The 24,738-nt window shown below is 40.7% G+C and overlaps 1 protein-coding gene across 3 annotated transcripts in view; it reads right to left on the bottom strand.

The window, feature by feature from the left end:
• Positions 1–24,738, bottom strand: part of FARP1 (FERM, ARH/RhoGEF and pleckstrin domain protein 1) — a 268,128-nt gene that overhangs the window by 28,390 nt on the left and 215,000 nt on the right. For all 3 annotated transcript variants that reach the window (XM_039849165.1, XM_039849167.1, XM_039849166.1), the window contains 3 exons: positions 13,797–13,984; positions 12,515–12,604; positions 11,282–11,415 (listed from right to left, as the gene is read on the bottom strand). In XM_039849165.1, the coding sequence (XP_039705099.1) occupies positions 11,282–11,415; positions 12,515–12,604; positions 13,797–13,984 (412 nt within the window). The remainder of the gene's footprint in view (positions 1–11,281; positions 11,416–12,514; positions 12,605–13,796; positions 13,985–24,738) is intronic.

The raw sequence follows: 24,738 nt of genomic DNA, 5'->3' as shown, positions 1-24,738 counted from the left end.
TGTAATTACCACGGAGCAACAAAGCTGAAAATTCTCTTGACAATTTCGCTTCAGAAACCCATGTGCGTACTAAGAAGCCTCTTAGATGCTAAGCTCTGACCCATGCACCCTGAGCACTGTACTCCCAGGATCAACCACACGTGATCTCAGCACACGGCTGAACACACACACTCACCTCCCCGTGAGCTGGTCCGTAGCTCGGCAAAGAGAAGAGCAGACAAAGAGAAGAGGAGGAAGAGGATAAGAGAGCAGGGACCAGCTCTCTGTGGGAGGGCGGCTGACCAACAGCGAGGCCACGCTCGAGGCTGTGTACGAGGGGCAGAAGGAGACCTACCTCACAGGGCTTTGCCTCTGAGCGTCAGGAAACACTTTCTCTGGCTGTAGGTGCAGGTGGGGCAAGGATGACAGGAAAAATCATCACTGTGTGCCCATTCACATCCTCAACCCCAGGGTCAACATACAATCCACACGGAACCCTAAAAGAGACTGAATTTCCAGCGTGCCGCTGACCTCGGTGGTGATAGAATCCCCCACTATCCCACACAGTACGGTGTGCACTGGGGAGCCATCCCCGCTGGGAGAGGACACTGGGCCTGGCTTTGGGCGAGTGTTGGAGGAGATCCTTTACCAGGGAAAGTAGGCAGTGGCTGACCCACTGGGCTTTCCAAGTAGCCCAGTATTAATCAAAGCATGTTATTAAACACTCTGCCCTCCCCTTCTCATCAGAAAAAAAAAGAAGCATCATCTCATCAGATTGAAACCCAACAGCGAACTGTGCATCTGGGAGCTGCAGGGCTGACTTTTCCCCTGGCTTTGTGTCTAGTGCTCTCTGGTCCTAGGAAAATGTAATTAACTCTGTGAAGCCTCATTTACGAAACGAACATCGCATCCTCATTCTTACTGTTTTCTGGTTTCTATGATTCTAAATGGAAAAAAAAAAAAAGGCCTGTAATTACATGTGTTTGTATATCTATGTAAATAAAAGGGTAATGCGTAAATAAGTAAATGTGCAAAGACAAATTTTTCATTAATATGTGGGATGGGGAGAGTGGCTGGGTTCAAACAGCAAATAAATTAGCCAGAGCAATAGATTACAGTCATATGCCACTTAATGACAGAGATGCATTCTGGGAAATGCACTGTTAGGCGATTTCGTCACTGCGAACATCACAGAGTGCCAAAAACCTCGATGGTACAGCCTACTACACAGCCAGGCCCAGAGAAACACCCTCCAGTCTTGTTTTTTTGACAACTACCTCAACGTTTGAGTTCTAAGAAAGTAGGTGGTGAAGGACATAGTGTGTTGGGGCATTCAGGCATGAAAGGGAGACTGGGTCCATCACCCCTCTATCACTTCAGAGCTCCTCCCCTTCAAGCCTCTAGAACTGCCCAATACGGTATCCACATATGCTTATTTAAATTTCAACTTTACTTAAAATGAAATTTAAAAATCCAGTTCCTCAGTCATACTACCCATATTTCAAGTGATCAGTAGCCACATGTGGCTAGCAGCTATTATATCAAACAATGCAGACATAGGACATTGCCATCATCACAGTAAGTTCTATCGGAAAGCACTGCCCTAGACAGAACCAGAGAATAAGTAGTTAACAGCTACTTCTCCAACCCCTAGGTTCATGGCCTCCACAGGGAAAGTAAGAAATGGGGTACAGTCCTACCTAGCTTTATGCTAAACCACTTCTGGCAAGGCACTCTTCCTTTCAGACCTCATGTTCCATAGGGGAAAAAACGGGGATAATTCCACAAGATTATTTTGATTGTCGAATGAGATAATCTAAGGGAAAATGCTTTAAAAGATACTGCAGAAACGCAAGGTGCTTGACTGCGCATATGTCCAGTCCTAAAGCTGTGATTTTCTTTTAACATCTCTAGAATACTGAGATGTTATTTCTGTCCTGAGAAAATGGTCAGATACTCATTGATCTCTTGGCTTGGCATGAGTAGAAAATAGAACAGGATCTCTTGAGGTATCCCCAGGCTCTGCTTTCTAATCTTATCAGGCTGGTTCTGGCTACCTCCTTGCTACAGAGCAGAGCAGAGGATGTAAGCACAACACAAGCTCTAGAAGAACAGGCCTGCTTTGTTCACTGAACACTGAGAGGAGGAACTGATATATAGTAGAGACACAATAAATATTTGTTGAATAAATGAAGGAAGACCTTGGCCAAGTTTGCTGACATGAGGATTTGCACGGATCCTGCTGCAAATGAGCAAAAAGAAAAGCAAAAGAACCTGGGCTCTTTCGTTGGGTGGTGGCATTATTATGAGGAAGGACAGTACCAGAGTAGGAAGCAGAGGGGTGGCTGCAAGTTTTTTTTCTGGGGAGGGTTTTAGTTACTGTGTGTTGACTACCGCCATGTTCTAGAAGCCCTGTCAAACGCTTTACAAACTCCTTTCCTTCATCCTTCATCATCAAGTGATCACTACTTCCACTTTACAAATAAAGAAATTGACGTTAGAGAGGTTCAGTGACTGGCCCAAGGATGCCCAGTGGAAGTGGGATTTGAAGGAAGGTCTGTCTGACTCCAAGGCCTGTTTTTATTTCCCTACAAGACCTAAAACGGATAGTATAAATACACGGGCCACAGCTCAGGGCTCTGGGGTGCAGAGATGGCTCCTGCCACCACAAACTCAAGTGTACAAGTAAGAAGGAAAAAGGAGAGTCACGTTACGGTCTTATCCCTGGCCACACAGCCCGTGTCCCAGGTATGTTTTGGCACGAGTGGCACTAGTTAGCAGGCGGCGACTATTTTAGATCACGCAGAGAGATGAGGTTTGCAGGGAGCCCGGAAGTCGCTCTCATGTTACAAGTGAACAGCAATGAAGCTGCTTCTTGGAGTTCTTTTCCCTCTAAATGTTAGGCCGAAAGCCATCCAGGGTGTTTGTTATTAATAGTAATGCCACAAACTTTCCACGTGAATATGGTTTTTTACATGTGTAAAAGCACTATCCACTCCCATTTGCCAGGCCTCCTCTGCTTTGAGGCTTTGAAACACAACAATAGCAAATATATAATTCTTTAAGCTTTACCCTTGAGGAAACCAAGACATTTTCATGCATTTGTTCTTTAAGTATTTTGAGCAACTATTCTGTGACAGGCCCTGTGTTTGTTGTACTATTCCTTTTTCATTTTTTAGAAAAATGCTGTCCAAAAATCTTTGTAATGACAGAAATGTTTTTTTTTTACATCTGCTATTCAATACAGTAGCCACTCACCACATGTAGCTAGTGAGCCCTTGAAATATGGCTAGTGTTACTGAGAAAAATGAGTTTCGAATTAATTTAAATTGCTATAAGTGGCTAGTGGCTACCCTACTGGATAGTGCAGCCTTAGATGTCCTTGTTTATCCTTTTCTTGTATTGTTTTCCATTTGTAAACTGTCTCAAAAATCTTCAAGGAAGATAAGGCATAAAAGGATTTAAAACCACAATAAAAATGAGCCTTAAGAATTGTGATGCAGTTTACAAATGAGAAAATCAGCCATTCATCAAACACAGACACCGTTCTGAGTCCCAAGCTAGACTAAACGGCATGGGAATGGTTCCCCCTGGAGGAACCTAGAGTTTTGGCAGAGTGGAAAGATGTGTGTAAGGAACTGAGATTCCAGCTGAAAAGTAGTTGGTGGTGACATAAAAAGGCTAATAACCATCATGGGAATTCAGAAGAGCGATGGAGGTTGGAGGTGGGAGAAGGGAGGTAGAAATCACAGCTTCTGAACCTGGTTAACTCGGTTTTACAGGGAGAAAAATCAATGCGGTTAATTGGCTTTGTCGGACTAGAGTGACTCGGGATTCCTAACATACAAGGTTGTAACCCTGACTTCCTGCTCAAGACCGAATCCATGGCTGCTGGAACGTCGGAACCGTTCAAAGCTTATGAGACAGTGGGATACATCACACAAGAATGTTCCAAGGGAAAAGGCACTGCAGTTGATTTTACCCAAAAAGGTATAAAAGTTTTCATTGCACATAGGGAAGACAGGGGACCTCCATGCTGTAAGAATTAGCCGATCACAAAGTATGTGGGGTAATAATTATTACTCCAGAAAATAATTACAGGAATTCTCCTCAATGGACTTTTACAAATATTTAGATCTTGGGCACCAACAAAATAGGATGGAAATCAGATCCTTTCCTGACGTGGATGTGGGAAATAATCTATAGATACCAACTTCGGGGGGAACCAAAGCTTTCATATCATGTAATCCATCTGTGCGGGCAAAGCCAGCCAGTGCTTCACTGTGTGGCAGCAACCGTTAGCCATAGTTGACTTTTCAAAAGGACAAGGTCTGGGTCTGATCTGTCTCTCCCAGTGACGCAGAGGTGAAGTGTGGTGGTGCCAACACTCAGAGCCGAGGGGAGGAGTGAGGTGGATGTGCACACGTGTGCACATGCATGGAACATGGCGTGAGCTCAGGCCTGGTTTGAACACCTGCATTGATGACACGGAGACGCTGCCCCTTTGAGAGAGAACGTTATGAAAAGCTGCTTCTGACTGAAGGTGGAGCTATCTTTTTGTGTAGTGGAGGGAGACTGGGTGGTGGCCACTGCAAGAAACCCCCAGGGGCCTGTAAAAGGAACAGAATCTCTGCCCGCCCAGCTCACAGGAACCTCAGGAGTGCAGCAAGCTTGAGAAAACAGGCTGTCCCACCAGAGGCTCCTTCTAGCTTTTCCCGTAATGATCCCACATCTAACACAGGCCAGAGAAGGCAATGAGTATTAACATCAGAGGTCTTTGCCACAGCAAAAAAGTGCAGCATCTCACCGATTGGGATGATCACCCAAAATACCTCCCCTTACTGTGTCACTTACGAAAAGTAAAAAGTCTATTTTCATTTCTCATCTGTTGTGTATAAAGCTCCAGTGACCTCCCAGAATGTTGGGCAATAAAGGGAAACAATAATGGGAGACAAAAAGAGCCAACGATGACGAACATGATAAAAAGTGAAATGTGAGCATTGCGAGGTCTGCGGTCAGATGAAAAAGGCATCTGCTAAATCCCACCTCGCCCCCAACAACGTCTGAATTAATAAGAGATAAGAGCTGAACTTTCCCCTCAGTATACATATGATTTGAGCTTTAAACTGAGGTCCTCGGCTCACTCTAACCTGTCAAGGCCTGGCTGCGAATGCTGACTCAGTCAGAACGGAGGCGAGTCCATCAGGAAACACACCTGCCACTGGCGCAAGCTTTAAACGGGTTCATTCGGGAAAGCACTTGGTCAGCGCCCCACGCAGTCACCGCACAGGCCAGCGGCCCTCGGGTGCAAGGCACTGTCTTGAAGCCTCTGCTTTTATCCTGCACTGGCTTCCCTATGACTTTTTTTTTCTTATTTTTTAAAAATTGTAATACACACACACATATAAAACAAAATTTACCATCTTAACCATTTTTAAATATACAGTTCAGTGACCTGAAAGTATATTCACATTGTTGTACAATCACCACCATCATCTATTTCTAGAAGTTTTTCATCTTCCCAAAACAAACTCCACATCCCCTGAACAGTAAGTCTCCATTTCCCTCCTCAGTCCCTGGCAACTACCATTCTACATTCTGCCTCTAAGCATCTGACTATTCCAGGAACCTCATATAGGTGGAATCCTACAATATTTGTCTTTTTTGTAACTGGCTTATTTCACTCAGCATAATGTCCTCAAGCTACACCACGTTTGTTTATCCATTCATGTGTCAGTGGACATTTGGGTTATTGTGAATAATGCTCTAGTAATATTGATGTACAAGTGTGTTTAAGCCCCTTGTGTCATTCTTTTGGATATACACCTAGGAGTGAAATTACTGGATCATATGGAAGTTAGTTCTATGTTTAATTTTTTGAGTAAAATATTTCATTCATTTTTGTCCTATAATTGTTCACCGCTGCTCCTGTAAAGATGTTCTACTTAAAGTGGGGAAGTGTGTTAAACAATTTTCTGACCCTCAGTTATCTCTACTCCACTTCAATCACTAGAGTGTCATGGTAAGACAAAACTGCTTCACCTATGAAATTCCTGCCCACAACCCACAAGTGTCACAGGTGTGGAGGGACCTCTGATCCCTCGAGGATGACCTCCTCACCCCTCGTCCCTGAAGGATTCCTGTCCATCTTGAGCCTGGTCCCACAAACCAGGGAACTCCTTCTGCCCTCCCCGCCACCACTCTGGGACCCTCTGCCCCTACTGCTTCCTTTTTTCAAATCTCTGGTGGCTTTTTCTGTTGCCTTTGCTGGCTCTTGCTCTACCACAGAGTATGGAAAGTTGCCAAAAGGTGTATTGAGTAAGATTCTGTCCCTGGCTCACTTGTGTCTTAACATTCTCTTCCTTAAAGATTCTTCTTTTAGATAATTTCCAAATCTACGCTGCTGAATCTGATTTCTTTCCCCAGCCTGAGAGGAGCGTTTCCAACTGTCTGTAGGACTTTGTTATTAACCTCTTAAATCTGACGTGTCCCAAAGCAAGCTCATCTCCCCACCGATTTCCTTGCTTCTTCCTTTAATTTCCCTCTTCATTTCATGACCATCCTCCCAGTTAAACCTGGCTCGAAGCTCCAGGAACCTCCCTTTCCCTTCTCCTTTGTCCCATGAGCCCTGACTTGTCTGTATGGTGACATCTCCACATCCAGTCTTTCCAGTTCTCCTGGCTAGACTTCTGCACTCCTTTCAAGTGACTCCACCTCAAGTTTCTTCAAACAAAACAAAACAAATGCAGGTGATCTTTCTTGGACACTGTAAGTGCCCACAGCCTATCGGAGTGCCTCACTGTGTGACTCTTCCCTGGATCCCAGTTCCCTGCCAGCTGCAAGCTGAGTTTTGTGCACTGAAAGATCTGCCAAGGCACCCTGTACCAGAGCAGGTCTTCATTCATCTCTGGGGAATGACTTGGCCAGTTTGTGCTCAGCACCTGTCCATCATTTCAGGGCTGGAATGTGGGAGTCTTGCCTGAATGCCAAAGATTGAAGTGGCTTTCTCTGAATGCATTTGGACAGGTGAGTAAAATGTGCTTGCTTTCAAAAGGATAGGCATTCTTCATGTTTTCAGAAGGCATCAAACCTGTTTTCTTGTTTTAAAGAAACAGAGTAACTTGGGCTTTGGGCAGGATGAAACGGTCCATCCTCTTCTCAGGCGTGTTTACTTAGGAGAACACAATGTTTGGGCAGGAGCAGGTGTGTTTACTGAGCCTGGGTTCAGCCTAATCATGTAGGAAAACTTCCTGGTAATTTTTTCCCCCTATAATTTCCCACTGTTGATGAAAGTATATGACAATCTAACATAAGACTGCAAAGGAAAATCATGTTGGCTGTGTCATTTAAGTACCAAATTTTGGGGAACTTTATGTACATAATACACTTTAGATTTCTTTCCACCAACAATAATAATTTAAAGTATCGCTGAATGAAGTCTGGAGTTTAGTTAATATTAATGTACCAACCTTGGTTTCTTAGTTTTGACAAATTGTGCATGGTGATGTAAGAAGCTGACACAGGGGAAGGGTACAGGTGAGGTGTGTGCAGAAATTCTACTGGCAAATTTTCTCTAACTCCAAAATTATTTTAAAATAAAACCTGTATTTAAAAAAATGATCAGCTTCCCCCTCTTTCTATATGTGGGGCAGAACGCTAAGCCCTTCACAAACATTGTCTCATTTAGTTCATGTAAGAGCCCAGTGAGGTGGAGACCGCCCTCCACGTTTTACAGATGAAGAAATGAAACTCCACAAGGACCACGGACAGACAGATCTCAGGTGGTGGTTTGATGGCGAGTGTGGACCACAGCCTTGCCCATCTACATGAGCCAATTTGCTTCCCATATCACAATATGAAAAAACACACATATACATATACATATATACATACACTCATGTGGTCTCAGTCAGTAACTCAGTGTAAAATCCTTTCTTAATAAATTTCCTTGTGATCCATTCAATAAATTTCCCTGTGATCTATTCTCATTAAATATATAACCCACAAGTCACCTCTTCCATGGAAGCTTTAATGGCCTACATGTTCTCCAAGGCAGACCTGGCCAGTGACACCCTGTGCTCACATTGGAATGGCACTCACATCCATCAATGGGCCTGGCCCTCCTTCCTCCACATGCCTGCCTCCTCCTCTGAGACTGCAAGAACCCAGTGGGCAAAGCCTAATGCTCACATACTCACCTACCCACTTATGTATTTATTCATTCATTCAATAATTTATTCAGTGCTTATAAAAGAGTTAAAACCAAAATGTAAATTGAAGAATCACAAAATCTTAGTTCATCAGAGGCATTCCACACCAGCTGTTCCAGAAAAGGTATTCACTGTAGTCACCCTCTAGAAGCACTTCAAAAATACAAATTTCTGGGTCTCACCCCAAAGTTCTGATTCAGGAGGGCTGGATGGGGCCTGATAATCTGTAGTTTTTCAAAATTCCCTCTGGCAGTGACCCAGATGCACTGCCAGGTTTGAGGTTCCATCCACTAGATAAATACCTTCTGGAAATGGACAGTCAACCTCTGCTCACGAAGCCCTAGAGTGCAGGGGCTCACTGTCTCACATGGCTGCCTCTCATTGCTAAGCTGCACTTGGCATCAAGAAATCCTGTCCCATATTCAGACACAATGTGCCCTGTTGGAAATGCACTCCTTTGCCTAAATCTTGTCCTCTGGTACAACTAAGAAGACATGTACTCTCTTTTACATATGACCAACCTGAAGAGAGCCATATTATATTTTCTAAAATATTCTTTCCTAGACCAAATATCCATTGTTCCAACAATCGTTTTTTAAAAAATAAAATGTATTTTCTTGTTATAATATTTCACATGTGAAACTCAGAACTGGGTAGAGTATGCTAAGGAGCTCTGAGCCTTGATGTTGCAAGGTGGAATCATTTTCCATGCTCTGGTCTCTTTCTAATGAGGCAGTCTAGAGCAAAGGTTCTTGACCTTGGCTATACACCAGAATCACCTGGAAAGCGTTAGGAAATACTGATGCTTCGGTCTTACTTCTCAGAGATTCTGATATACTGGTTGGGGTTCTGCACGGTTATCAAGACTTTTTATGCTTCTAGGTGATGAGCAGCCAATGCTGACAGCTACAGATATAGACACTGGTTTCTCTTGTTATTCTACTGGCTCATACTAAATTCATTCACACTCAGCCTTTTTGCCTTGAATCTCTGCTAAGCCAGGTCTTCCTCATCATGTTCTTGAGGAATTGATTAGTTGAACTTAATGGCAGACTCTTCCATTTATTCCTGATAAATGTCATCAATTTGGTTTGTGTCCACTGTTGCAAGGTCGTGTCAACTGAGCTGCATATTGACTATCTGCTATTTCTTTGGCTTTGAGCCTTTTATATGCTTTCTGGTATCTTCATATAAAATATGAATAAAATCATAGATCTGTGAAAGATACTCTATTGAAAATCCTCTGAGAAACAAATGACAGTAGCTGCTTTTTAATCAAGTAGATATTCTTTCATAGATAATGGCCAGATGCTAAAAATTTATACTCACATATAAATCCACGGATATGGTATTTATTTCTAGAACGAAATGCAGCTCTCTGAAGTTCTCTCTGATGGCAGGAGGCAGCTGAAGCCACCATGCCGGGTTGACAGGGAACTGCCAATGGATGACATTTCCTATGTGTGACCTCCCCAACGACACAAATCAATAGCCATGAGGACTGAAACTGCTATAGTGACACCAGCTCAAGATGTTCTGAGTCTATGGGAAGACTTAAGACTATATTAACATACATCTCATTGGCTAGAAAACAAGCTGTAAAGTCTTTGGCTCCATTATGAAAGCTTCAATCGTCTTTGTAGAAATGATGAAGCAACATGGTACAACACAACCGAAAGTTTCCAGGTAAACAAACTTGGGAAGGTAAAATAAAATTAGATCTTGTAGAAACTTTTTTTAATTTTGAAAAATGTTAGTTCTCTTACATTCACAGAACCAACCTAGAGTATGACTCTAAAGTGGCATTTTTAATCTTTCCCCATGTTCGGTGAGGCTGACGTTGTACCTGTCATTTCTCAATCCTGGCTGTACTTTCCTCCCTGGGGCATCTCGGTCAAGCCTCCCACCTCCTTCTATCACAGGAAAGAGAACTATGCATGAATTATCTCCAGGTATAAGAACTATACAAAGCCATGTGCCTGCGCACGTTCCCCTCACAACACAGGGGAGCAGCTTTGCTAACCTGTTAAGCTGACGCTTGAATCCCATAATCTGGGGTCACCTGCGGCAAGATAGCCGCATCTAGGGCTCCTTTAGGTCCTACAGTCGCTAATGCCTCAGAGATCATTTTCGACCAAATTTTCACATGTGGATACGGTATACAATGGGTTCCATTTCTGCCAAAAACACAGTTGAAGCCTTTGCTATTTTTCTCCTGGCATTTTTCAAATGCATGTTTAGTAGACAGTCAACTCCCCATGTATCTATATGTTACTGTCTTTAAAAAAAAAAAAAAACAAACCCATGAGAATTTTCTGAAAAACATTCTATTTTAGGTAAGGCTACATCAGATTTTGCACTCTACAGTATACAAAGTTTCCCCTGATTTTCTGCACTACCCTCTTCTCTCAGATTAAGGTTTACCTGGCTTAATGGACAGATGTAACACTATCTTTAACCAATTTGCTATTCATGGGCATTTAGGTCATTTCCAATCTTTAATTCTGCCATGGATATCTTTGTCATGTGTCATTTCATATATTAAAGCATATCTTTAAGGTAAATTCCTAGAAGTGAAATTCAAGGTAAAAGTGTATATGGAAACTGGTGTGTGTGTGTGTGTGTGTGTGTGTGTGTGTGTGTGTGTTGCATAGGGCTCCATATTTTTTCAAAGCACTTTTTAAACACTGTGAAATAAGCTACTGAAAACTGCATGAGGCATACAGAAACCTAAGAAATGACTATAAAGCAAAGCACCAGTGAAATATTACTAATATCCCCCAAAGTCCCTCATACGTCTCTATCCTTAATCACCCTCATTGTCTTCTGAAAGTAACGACCGCATTTATTCTGTGATATTCATTTAATTATCTTAAGAAAACTTGCATTTTGGAGAACTGTAAACCAAAGGAAAAAAAAATTCAGGACGAGATCTAGATACATGAAGAACATTTTAAGGTTGGCTTGTCTTAAGCCAGTTTCTTACTTTTATCTTTTCTCACTACTGCTGCTTATAAGGCACGTAAAAAAAATTAGGAAAAAAGAAAGAGGGAAAGGGGTGAAATATAATTGTTAAACATAATTGTACTCACCATAGGGCTAGTCGTTGCTCAATTTCCTTGAGAAAATTTGTATGAAATTTGTGCAAAGGTTCAAAATTTGAGAATATGAGACTTTTCAATGCTTCAGGCATGGAATCCTCTTTGCTCACTGTACTCTGAAACCACTGGGAATAAAAAGAGGACACACTTAGAGGTGTAAAGATGAGTGTTTGCTATTTAGAAATAATGCTGCAGCAGATGGTGCCCGGGGGACAAAGGGCTTTACTACTGGGTTTGCAGCATTTTGGGAGCATCAGGGGCTTCCAGGCCTGACTGCTTGTCCCTTCTTCCACTAAAAAGGGTGAGAAGCAGCCATCTATTTATTATTGCTTCCGAGATTAATTACCAAAAAACTGCTGAAGCCAGGACAAATCTCTGAAATGGGCAGCTCCTCAAATCAAAACCTCCACTCTAGCCAGCTCCCTGGGGAATCGCTGATTTATGCCCCTGAATACCGCCCCCACCCCGTTTCAGTCCTCAGTCTTTTACTAACTTCTCTCTCTGCTTCTTTGTTAAAATGCTGAGCACAAAGGTCATCCAACCAGAGAGATAAAGCCGCTGCCTTCACACAATGTCTTTCATCTTGCGAAGGTGAGGCAGGGCTAGGTCCCAGGATGTGAGCTGAGCTCCGGCCCAGTGCCAGGCCCCATGCGCGAGGCCCTGGAGGCGCACAATCCCACTGATTCCACTGACCTCCAATGGGCTAGTTCTTTTCCACAATCCAGGGGTCATAAAGATCTCTGCAATGCTTTGAAATTGTTTCTAAGGCTGAACAGAACTGATTAAAATAATAAAAGGCAGTCTTTGGGCAGATTTTGCTGACATGGCTCAAATTATTATCAAAGATAAAATGGAGCTTCTATTCCTCTGAGGTTTCCTTCGAGCAAAAATAAGTAGCTACGTTTGACAATGGGCAAAACAAGAAATGTTCTGCATCGTTGCCCTCAGACAGTAAAATGTTTAAACTTTTTCCACTTTAGAAATGCCCTCAAAAAAAACAAGAAATGCTCTCACATGTAAAAAAAAAAAAAAAAAATTTCCATTTTTATAGAGCTCATTCTGAATATACTATTACTGTCTTAATTTCTCTAACCCAGAACTAAATGCCTTTTAATTGGAGTCAGAGAATCCAACATTTAATTAGATCCAGCTTCTATCCTAAAGCTGAGTATTAGCTGAGATAAATTATGTAATTTAATGCTTTAGGGGAAATGCTACACATACCGAAGTGATGACTTCCAGATCCTTCAGATATGTTCTCTCAGTGGTGGATACTTCTTTAGCAATGAAGTACGCTTTGTCAGTTGGGAATCTCTGCAAAACCCATAAAAAGAAACAAGACACAATAAGTTTTCAGTGCAAGTCTCTACGTCCTGATTATAAGAAAGTCCTGCATAAAGAGGTACATTGCTTACTTATGATCTTTTGTTAACTGGCATCAAAGCTAAATAAACTTATTTATTCTACTTTTTGAGTGATAGGAACTAAGACAAAAGAATAGAGTTCCATGATGAAAAAATAGTCTAGGAGTCTTTCCTTCCATGTGAATATTGCCCTCAGTGAAAGGCTTTGAATGAGTATAGCTACCACTGAGGACTTTTCATTCAAAACTGGGCATCTGAAAATTGAATTAGTAAAATATAGAAGCGATGCAGTCTGCCAGGAAATAAATGAAACAAAACCACTGGGGCCTTTGCCCTGGTTGCCTGGGCTGGTGGTGTTGGTGTTCAGGAAACGGAAGCTACATTGTTCGTGGGAATACAGGTGTGGCTGAGATAAAGGGACAAAGGTGAAAGCAGGTAGCGACACCACTGTGACTCCATTCTCTGAAGTTCATCAGTTCGGTGGGCAGGCAGCACGACTCTAGAGCAGGCCAGCTATTGGTTCTGCTTTCTCTTTAAATAGAAGAAAATCCCTTGGTGCTATCTATCTTGCTTGCTTCCCACTAGAGTCCACCTGATTCTGCCTCTGGGGATATACACGGAACCACTGAGAGCAGAGACTCAGATACTTGCACTATTTGTAATACCCAAGAGGAGGAAACAACCCAACTGTCCATCAATGGATGGAAGGATAAACACAATGTGGCACATCTATACAATGGAATATTGTTTAGCCTTAAAAAGGGAGGTAATTCTCCTATGTGCTACAACAGGGATGAACCTCGAGGACACGCTGCTGAGTGAATTAAGCCAATCTCAAAGGGACAAATACTATAAGATTTCATTTATATGATATTCTTAGAGTAGTCAGATTCATAGAGACAGAAAGAGTGGTGGGTGCCAGGGGCTGGAAGGAGGGGGAATGGAATATTAGTGTTTAACTGATACAGAATTTCAGTTTGGAATGATGACAAAGGTCTGGAAATGAACAGTGATGACAGTCATATAACACTGTAAATGTAGTCACTACACGGCATGCTTAAAAATGGTTAAGAGAGCAAATTTTGTTATGTACATGACAATACAAAAAAGAATAACACACTCGTGTGCACGAGTCCCCACACCTTTCTCCGGCCCTCCTCCTCGTCGTCGGTCCGTGGGCACGGCTGATCGTTCAGCAGCGGGCTGACCAAGGGAGAAGCTTGCTTCGTGTCAGGACTCAAGTTGGGGGACAAGATCACGCTGGCAGGCACAGCTCCTCCCTGCGAGTTGATGGACAACTCTGAAAGGTGAGGGCTACCAGTCAGGGAGCCTGTTTGGGGATGAGAAGTATTAAAGAAAAAAAAAAGTAATTTCTCTGGGACCTGATTTCTACTTACAATTTTCATCTTTTCAAATCTTTAGAACCTGACTACCACATGGCAAACTTAACGATCTTCATTATATTTTTCTTTCTTTCTTTTTTTTTTTAATTGCAGCCACTTTAATACTGAAGATACCATAGTATGAATAATTCAATGGAGCCTCAGTTATGTAATTAATGATAAGGCAGGGAACTCTGCTGAGAGAATAATTATAATAGTTTAAAAGCACAGTGTATCCCCCAAAAGAATCTTCATCTCCTAACTACTGCCTTAGTTTCTAAGATTACTTGAGAAAGACACAGTGTCTATATCATAAGGAGACATGGAAAATAACTAGAAAATAGAGCTATACTAATAGGAAACTAAACGACTGTGCACCGAGGACAGACTACATCTCATAACAATGGGCCACAGCTAAAGAAAGGGAAAGCAGCTAACTCCCCCCTCTACGAAGAACAGAAGCAAGCTTGTTATACCTGGTGATGTCACTCCATGTCTCTCTCACTGTTTGGGACAGAAACACTAGCATCACATTTACATGCAAAGGTGATCATTTAAAAATGCAAAGCTGGAGGTCATTACATTATCCCAAGTCCCCTTTATGAGTCAAAAAGTGACAGGTAATTAATTATTCCTCTGAAAAGAGTACCATATTAAGTAATATGAAAGTGTATAATTACCCATGAGTCAGCCAAAGGAGGTGATGTGTACATGAAACTCTCTGCCGACAGAATTTTGCAAATATCAATACTTTAACCCATGGAAATTAAATGGGATGTTTTAAATATACCTCTAACCTAAGTGCTTTTACCTAACGCCTGTAAAATTCTAATGCAGATTTGCTAGAACAAGTATGAAAGTTAAAGTAGCTTGCAGTCCTGTCCGTTACCATTATAAGGAAAGACAACGTAAATGCTTTCTCCATTTTTCCATTATACAGTTTCAGCTTGTTGCTACTCCATACACCATCAAGTATCTCGGAGAGAAAGGTGAAGTGCAGTTTTCCAGATGTACACCCATTTTCTTTACATCTATCCTCTCCCTCTGATTCATTCGTATCCATTTTGAAATTATAAGACAGGACAACATAGAGTGAAGTTGGGTAGTGAACTTGATCCCAGTATGAATGAAACATGGAAAAACCACCACCAGCCCCAATCCAGCCCCATGCTGATCAGCTAGCTGCATCACCAACACACAGGTGAAAAGCCACCACACCCAGAACAACAACAAAAAGCATACATCCTGCCCACTGACTATTGGGCAGTACAATGATTCTTGAAGAATAAGATTAGGAAATGTGAGGAAAAGGCAAATTCAAGAAGTTCACACTGTAAAAACCCCTCCATTTAAATCCTTGCATTTTACCATACAGTCATTGAAACGAAGTCTTAGTGTTAGAAAAGACCCAATCACCCCACACACCACCAGACCCAGTGAAACCCGGAGAAAAAAGCCAGAAATTGCTTCACAAATGTCAATTTTATTGACACTAGTGCACAACTGAATACAATAATTTGAAAGAACTGGAACTTGTAAAATAGAAATAGTGACAACAATTAGAACTGCAATTATTTCAAAGTACTACACTATTCTTTAAAAAAAAAATCACAAAAAGAAAAATGTTATCACTACAAATAGGAATTAGAAAAGAGAAATTCTGGCAGTCTGTCTGGAGATCAAAACATTTCATGCATTTGTGAGTTGCTGTCTGAGAGTCACTTTTTATTTGTCCACCATTATCTAGCAAAATTTGGGGCTTACCTTCAGTTCTCACACTGTGTGTGAGATCAGGTGAGACAGTTATGTGAGAACATAACATGCTGGGCCTTGAATTTGCAGTGATGTGGAACAGAAAGAGCATTCGTCTCATCATTGAAAGAGTTGGAGCCAAGAATAAAAAGCAGTTAGAAGGCTAGCTTGAAAGAAGGGGGGAGGTGTGGTGGGGGAACAGTACCCATCAGGCCCTGGACAGCATCCAGCAGCAGATAAACAACTGCCGCATTATAAGGGGGAACACACTCAAGTACAACCACTGGCACTCTCCAAAGGTCAAAAGCGGTTGCCTGGTGCACTCCCCCTGGGGACACTTCTATTTAATGGACCGAGCAGGTAGAAAGAATGAGCGAACAGAGTAGGGTTCCAGGAGAGATGCCACCCTGCCAAAAAGGCAAGACATGTTTCAAAGAAGAGAGTGATCTAGGAGAATCCCCACTGGATCACATTAGAGGCAGTATTCAGAAAATGGGACACTAAAAGTAAACTTTATGACAGCCTGTGTTCCTAGGTAGTGTAGGGAAGAGCCCACACTCAGGCACAGGTTGTTGGGTAAAAGCCTGCTGTAGCCTAAAGACAGCCTAATGATATGGGTAACCACAGGCTTTACGTGTGCTTACACAGCCTTGAAGGATGACCAAATCGGGGTGGCCCATTTCCATTTCTGGGGTGCCATTTCAGCTGGCTTTATGTCTGTCTACTCATGGGGCCTAAGTAAGGCAGGGTGATCAGTATATTGAAACTGGAAGACCGATAAATCATTAAACACCAAGCAGCCTATTCTAGAAATCAGCATTTCAAAAGGAAGGAAAAGGTCCAAACTCTGGAGTTTGATTTTGCTAATTTGAGCTGCATCCATGAAGAACAGCCATCTCCACCCCACTTGTCCCCTTGTAAGAGAAACTACCCAAGGCTTTGAAAATTTATAGGTGATGTGGTCCAAATAAAAGTATGTAGCTCATTTACCATTCAGCAATCAATGAAGTATGCTGACTAGGGTAATTAGTAGAATTTGGCAGCTTAATGAGTAATTAAAATTCTCTTTTGACTTTGAGCCAGTATATGACAACAGTCTGTACAAACTAGTGTCCATGTAAGGCCAACCTTCAGACAAGAGTGAAGAGTGACCTTCTTACAGAGTCAATGTCTAAAGTTAGTTATTAGAACTACGTGTAACCAATTTTCACTGAAGTAGTCCATTTTACAAAAAAAAAAAAAAAGCAGACAGTCGTGTTAGATAGAATGAGTCTGCCTGATTTACGCACCCTTAAAAGCCTGTTCAAACCATGCAGCCTGTCACCTGCTTTGAAGGCAGAGCCCCAGGTGATGAGAAGAAATTGTGAATTTCATTCATTGCTATTCGATGAACCTATTAATACCTGGGTATTTTGTTTTTATCATTTTTTTTCCTGTGACAAATTGACAACAAAAAAAATTCTTTTAGTAAGGGTCTCTAAGTAAATAATTTGGGGTGGGGGTATCCTTTGAGAAAGCACCTGGACATTAAGACAATAGGTGAAAAGAAATTTGAAGAGATCAGAAAAAGATCAGTTACACTCTGAAAGTCATCTTTTTAAAAATTATTTTTCCTTTTTCCAGAAATTGACTTTTTTCTAGGCATTCAGTTATTATTTTCAGTTAATATATCTCAAATCCTTCATCTCTAACCCTACCCCACCCCCTAGCCATTAATCTGTATCAAAAGGGCTGAGTTTCTGTCATCTCCACGGACTAGAAATGCTTCACTAATACTATTCTCAAGGGAGGCATTTCTGGTAATTGCTTTTTAAAATCCTTTTAAATATACACATTCTCATGGCACAAACAATAACGGAACTTCAAATTAGTACTGCTGTATTTACGGATTTCAATTTATCACCCAGCCCAGAAGCTGGCTTTGCTTCTCTATCACTTAAATGTAAAACGCAGTCATAATTCTTCTCTCCTTGACTGCTCTGAGGAAGCTGAATTTGCAGCACTACCCAGGCTGTAGCATCTCTTGACCAGCTCTTCATCAGAGGTACATAAACAGTGGGGACACAGTTTATGATCAGCAAGCCAAACTCCCTCCCTATGTTTGCCTTTTGGAATGAGGCACAAGCTGCCTAGTAACCATCCACCACCTCTAATTGTATTAAAGTCTTAAGAAACTCATACATGAGAAAAGAGAATTTTCTAATAATTATACCTATTTAGTGTTTTAAATGGCCAATAAATTGGCAATCTCCATTTATTACTTGCATAACTGTTATTCTTTCTGTTAAGGAGAAAACTAGAAAACCTGACAATAATTTAAAAAAATAGTAACCCACAGATTTGTTAAACAATATTTAAATATTTGAAAAGGAGACAGATTGCTTTCTCAAGTTCTCTTGAAAATTTTAAAAAGTACAATTCTTAAAAAAAGTATCTATGCTGGTTCTTCAATATTCCCCCAAATAAAGTTATTCATTTGGCAAGCTTTTAGATGCCACTCATCTATCATGATTTGTCTCCTGTTACTTGGTCCTAAAACACAGTGGGGGGGTTATCTCTATGTACCCAGAATATGCTCCAAAGACACATATAGGAAACAGTGCAGGTATAAGTTTTTGTCTATTTTTTAAAAGGCTCTTTTTAAAATCCAAAATCTCTCTTTAAAAGAAAACACCATGAACTCTCTCTAGAGACTATATTTAAAAGCCAGTTATCAAAAATGTCAGTATTGTGGTAAATAATGGGGTAGTATCTAGAACCCGCAGGATTCACTCTAGTCGGATAACTAAGCTGGGCCGCACCCCAATGGAATGTGAGAAAAGAGTTGAAGAAGTTTTATTGAAATTCTAAGGTTCCCCAAGAAAGAGCAGGTTATAGGATTACCAATCATAGTGGTGCTGTCCTCTTCCTGATAACTTAGGTTGTTGAGGGGAATGTATACATGCTTCTTAGACCAAGTTCCTTTAAGAAAAGTTTTACAAGCAGCTAAACATAAACTTTGCCGTTCATCATCAAGCAATTCAGAAAATCAATGGCAATGCAGCAACTTTTGGAAAAATAGAGAGAGATCTGCTACTAATAGAAAAATGATAGCGAATGCACTAGCTTGTCCTTACTTATGAGGAAAAAATAAAGGAGAATTCTTTGTTTGAACATGGTGGTGGTGGCAGTGGTGGCCGCAGTGTTTGGGTTGGGGAACATGGTGCTTCATACCAATGAAAAATACCATCTTGTATTCAGGACAAAGCTTCAGCCATCAGTGGGAAAGAACAGTTACAATTGAGTTTTTACAGCAAGATACCTGTTAGGACAAGTAAAAACCTCTTCAGTTTAGATTAACAAGAAATATTAATACCATGCACACACTGTTACAGGAGTTTGGCCTTCCATGCTTAGAGAGTCACCAAGCTCACTGTTATTGGAGAAGTCAGCAATCTTCCCAGTGGTATAAATCCATGCTTTATTGAGATACTGCACTCTTAGGCCAGAGAGAGATGAAACCAGACAGCACCTGTGAGAGCCTACATTTTGGGTACATATCAAAACCCCAAACGGCTTATTGGCATGAGAACCAAACTGGGCTGAGCTACGTGGGGTCTTTTCTACATTCCCGCCTACCTCCACCCCCAACAGAACAAACACAACTAAATTCTCTTAAATATGAACTATGGAGTTTCCTATTTCCATTTGAATAGATGTTCCCATTCAAAATGTGAAGCTGATCCTTTGGTTAGCTGTCCCCTCATAAGCTACTGCCACAGATGCTCTCTGTTTCCATGAGCCCTCTCTCCCAACTACAGTGATTCTGCTCACTTCCAAACACCCCCACCCACCCCTATGCACCCACAGCACAAAATTCAGGCTTGTTAGAAGATGAAATCAGAAGAGTCAAGTCATCTATTCACCTTCTATTTCCCACTCTTAGTAAAATATGGTACCACCCAGCATGACCACTCCAGATGCCTCCATGTTAAAGCTTGCTGGTTAGCGAACAGGATCACTGTACTCCAGAGGAAACATGTATTCCAAATACAATTTGATATTCAGCAGTGAAAAAAAAAAAAAAGACATCAGACAGTGCTCCAACAATGCAGGGAACGGAAAGTGTACCATGCTTTGAGGATATAGACAGAACGTTGAAAAAAAAAAAAAAAGCCTATTTTAGATAGGTACATGCTGACAAAACAGTGCATACAATGGAACAACAGAAAATGTCTTAAATTTATTAAACAAATGACAAAAATGAGAATGAAGTCCCCAGCCTTTTCTATTTTAAAATTAATTTGGTGTATTAAATTTTTAATAAAATGTTTTATCTATAGTATTAAATATACACACAGAGAAAACACAGAAAATTGGATTAATAATACAGGCCAAGCTTGTGAGATTTGGTTAGTCAGGTTTTCATAGCAACTTTCCAGGCAGAAAGGGGGAATTGTAAGGGACTGAACCCATCGGCCATGCAGATGCGTGTGGAGAGAGCAGCAGGTGTTCTGGACTAAGGAAAACCTATTTTTGGTCTTTCTATATACCACTGCAGGCAGAATGACAAATGACATTTCCTACACAGGAACTTTGAGCCCCATCGCCTCACCCCCCAAGTAGTTGTTAGCTCAGTTTCATAAGCCAGAAAGCTCATCCATGAGCAATGACAGGTCCATCACCACAACATGGTGGGCTCCAAAATGAGCCTTGTTTCCTAGCTGAAAGTCAGTTAAGAACCCAAATTTGTGATAAAGCAGAAACATGGCCTTCAAACTCCCTAATACCACTTCCACCTCTGATTCAAAAGTACAGGTAATCACTGCTCCATGCTTTTTACCACACATATACGCGCGCGCACACACACACACACACGCACAGTTCTTCCTTAGTGCCCCTGGTTTATGTTGCCTTTTGCACTGATTTTTAAGCACTCTTCAATATTCTGACATTGTTGCACTTGGTCTCAGGAGCAAGCTCGAGTATCTTCAGTACCATCCCATGACTGCATTAACACCATTAGTCTCGTGGTTAACCTTTTATACCAGCTCTCGACCACACCTGTAGATCAGATATCCCAGGTCAATATAAAGCCACCCCAAGACATATCAGAGTAACTTGATCTAGAACCCACAGGAAGACGCAAATGAGCTACCTTCCACCGAAGTTACAATCAAATGCCAGAGGCCAAGAAGATGCAGAAAGCTGTTTCCAGGCTAAGCTGTGAAGTCTGCGTCATTCAGTCTACAGTGAAATGGCCCTGAACAAATCAGTTTATTCAATTTTTAAAGCTTTCAGGAAAAGATTTTCGAATTCTTTCCTAGCTTCCACTAGGTGTTTAATTGCTTTCACTAGAAAAGAAAGCTCCTCATGCTAGAGGTTTCATCAGTTTTCTGGAGTGATACGCTATTTATTTTTATGAAGGAAGAACTTTTTTTCAAAATAAGACTCTATCCACCTCTTCCCAAACATATACAGGGCACACAAATCAGCATCTACAACCTTTCTTCATAGGAGAAATATCTGCATATCTCTAGGTTACAACCCAAGGAAACAAGAAATAGCTCTTCTCAAGTATGTATTGAAATAGGTGGCAACCAGGCCACTTTTGATCTATGATGATGCTACAACGTTAGGCCAAATCAACATGGATAATTTTTTGCTTTCCATTATTTTTTTTTAATAAAAAAGAGAACTGCTAACATTAAATGACATGCTTATTTTGATCTAAAAGTCATGGCTTCATTTTAAACACCAGAAACTGGTGTTAGAGGTATGCACAAGTGTACACTAGAGACCCCATTTCCCTGTATTGAATTTCACTCAACTAACCAGAAACAGATGGAATTAAACTAACAAGGAAAAAGCAGTGCCAGTAAATTCTTTAATGTCGCCAGAGTAAATTTCTTTAATCACTTACTGCTTGTAGAAGTTCATTCACTAGTACCTTTCCTTCCATATGTTCTTATGAACTTGGCTAACACGGCTGAATGTCAACCTTATCAGAGAAGTACCTGCAAATGGATTATTTTGAAATGTTCACCTCTTTCATGTATGAAGGAACTTCCTCTATTGCAGGGACTGCACAGAAAGACTCTTTTGCAGTATGATTTGTAAAAAATTTGCAGCAATGAAATAGACTCATCCCATGAAACTAGAGGAAGGCCAGCCTTAGGTAGCTAAGCTGGTCACTATCAGAAAGCAAAGTTTATAGACTACAAAGGAGAAGATTTAGAAAAAAATAGCCTTTCTTGGGAATGCACCTCTGAGATCTCTTTAAATTCTGGCTAATAAGGGTTCAGGCAAAGAAGAATGATTGAGATAGAAGCAAATAAACTCAAAATAAACCTAATAATGATGGGGGCCTCAAATTTCTTAATTTAAGGTTGGGCCTACCACTTACTCACAAATGGCTACAACTGCACCAAACTCAGTCTGTGTTGAATATGGGATAACATTTTAGTGGAAAAAGCTGATTAAAAGCATGTGAACACTGATTATAGATACGAAAAAGGGAGCTGTTTGCACATTCCTAGCAGTTTTAACAAAATTAAAGATGACGGTTTCATTTTTATTTGAATTTTTTCTTCTTTTAGAAACTACTTGGCAATACAATCAAAATGATTCTAAGGCTAATAATGCAAGTTGAGTTTCTGATTCAATTGAGGGCAGACTGGATTTTGTATACTTGGTGGAAATTTTAAGAGGCTCATGCTGTAATTTAGTTTTTTTTTTTTTTAAACATTGCTTGACTTGACTCTTCAAAGAAGTTCTTGAGAATAAAATTGGAATTATTCACATTTTAAATGCAGGCCACGCGGCACAATTTGGTGAGATAAATCAGTGAGAAATTCCCAAATATGAATCACATATGTGGGGAAGAATCTTGCCCACAGACTTCCTTTAATTAAATGCCTGCCTAATAAACTATTGTCAAATGGCATACAGATGACTGTTAAAAGAGCTGGAGCAATCCGTTTTAAGTTCTGGAACTCATTAAATACATTTCTTCATGCTAGGAGAATTTCTTGAATTTTTATTTTGCCCTGAACAAGCAGCAACAAAATCAATCACAAAAGGGTCTACAACTGACACATTTTGAAATACTATCCAACTAAAGATATTAACGCAAGGAGGTCCTAGAGTAGCCCTAAGTGGCTTGAGGACTTGTTTCTATATATGGTCTGTCTTCCAATCAAGGCCTTAAGATATCACTTACAGACCAGCCATTATCTGAAGACTTGGGTTCCTTGTTGATTCAGGAGACTTCTACATTAGCTCATCTCAGAAAAATTGGTTGACAGGTCTTGGGAAACCCTTTGGAAATCTGAAAGAATTCACAGGTCTCTAATCTCCGCTACCTATTCCTCATACCCCCATCCCTTTCTGATCGCCCTGCATGCTTACTTCAACTTTATGCGTGTGCATGTCTTTCTTATGCCACACGGCGAGATTCTGGAGGACAGGCAAAGACTTGGCAATCGAAGTTTCACAAGAGGCAGAGGGCATGGGAGGTGGGATGGTAGAGGCTGTTGGCTTTCCCCAACCTCTGCACACAGTGAGAGGCCCTGTCAGCTCAGCAAACCGGCTCTACCAGGCTCAAGGAACACTTAAATTTACTCTCCTACTAATGTCTAGAATCTTTATGAGTGCAGGGCCAGCTCATTCAGAGGCAATTAGTGAATATTCTCAGCACTTTGGGATATGTGGCTTTTGAATAAACTATACCCATTCCCTTCTGAGAACCATTAATCACACCAGGATTGTTGCTTTCATAAATACTGGCCAAGAGGCAGACATTGAGTTGCTTGGCTATTAAAGAACCCACCAGAGAAAAACTCTACAAGCAACCCTACAAGTGGAAAATCCTGTCAGTATAGATCTGAGTACACTACCATTGATCAGCTGCTTTTAGCACATATTAGATAAAATCACTTCTTTAGAATAAAGCAAAAAATAATAATAATTATTGGAGCCTGTTTTGCTTTGGAGGTTTAAATTTGATGATTCGAATCATATGCTGGGGTGAGTTAATACCTATCACTCATTCACATTTCATTATCAGACTGCTGTATAATAAGAGGTAAAAAGAAAACACATTTGAATAAATCACCTTCACAAATAAACCACAAGATTCCAAATGGGACTCTGCTTAGCTCACATTTGATTAAATTCTTAAATAACAAATTGACATCTTTTTCTAGGATCAAAACAGAATATGCAGAAATATAATTGCAATAACCCCACAATATAAAAAAGCCGTAGTTCTTCCTATCTAGTATGGACTGTAATTGCCTAAGTCTACATGATTCTTGGTCTTCATATGATTTTAATTATTAATTCATACAAGATTCTCAAAAATTAAAATATTGAACAAAAAAGATCCTATTGCATCAAGATATCACATAGAGTAAAAAGCTAAAGTCTAGAGGAGAAAGCTCTAGTTTTAGCTTTGTCAGGCCATAGCTGTATGACTAGAGGAAGTCTCTTAACTTCATCAGTACCAGGTTTCTAGTCAAAAAAATGGTTTGCCCTAAATGATCTCTAAGTTCCCTTCTAGTTCTAAAATTTTGTGACTGTTAAATATATAAATTTAAAGGAAAGCAGAAATAGACTACTTCAATGAACATCTTTTAAACTATGCAATCGTGAATTTGATTCATCAATCATGCACTGAATCAAATGATTAGGAAGATAAAACAAAAGTTTGTATACAAATGGATTAAGTTTTCAAAATGTTTAAAATCAACTTCTCAACATTCATGTGGAAAGATAATCACTGAACCACAAAGTCAGTCAATACTTCCATTCATTACATACTGCTGCCAAATTCTACTCCGTTTCCTAAACAGGCTTAGCTCTTCCCTATGAGAGTCACGTGGTGAGTTCAGTAAGGCCATTGGCATGGCAGCACATCAGGGATGTATCCTTCTTACAGCTTTTTTCAATAATTTTGTAGTTACTTAGG

This window comes from Pteropus medius, unplaced genomic scaffold, assembly GCF_902729225.1.
Source record: "Pteropus medius unplaced genomic scaffold, Ma_sr-lr_union100, whole genome shotgun sequence".
NCBI lineage: Eukaryota > Metazoa > Chordata > Mammalia > Chiroptera > Pteropodidae > Pteropus > Pteropus medius.
The sequence above is the reverse complement of the archived record's forward strand: the minus strand, read 5'-3'. Positions and strand labels throughout refer to the sequence as shown.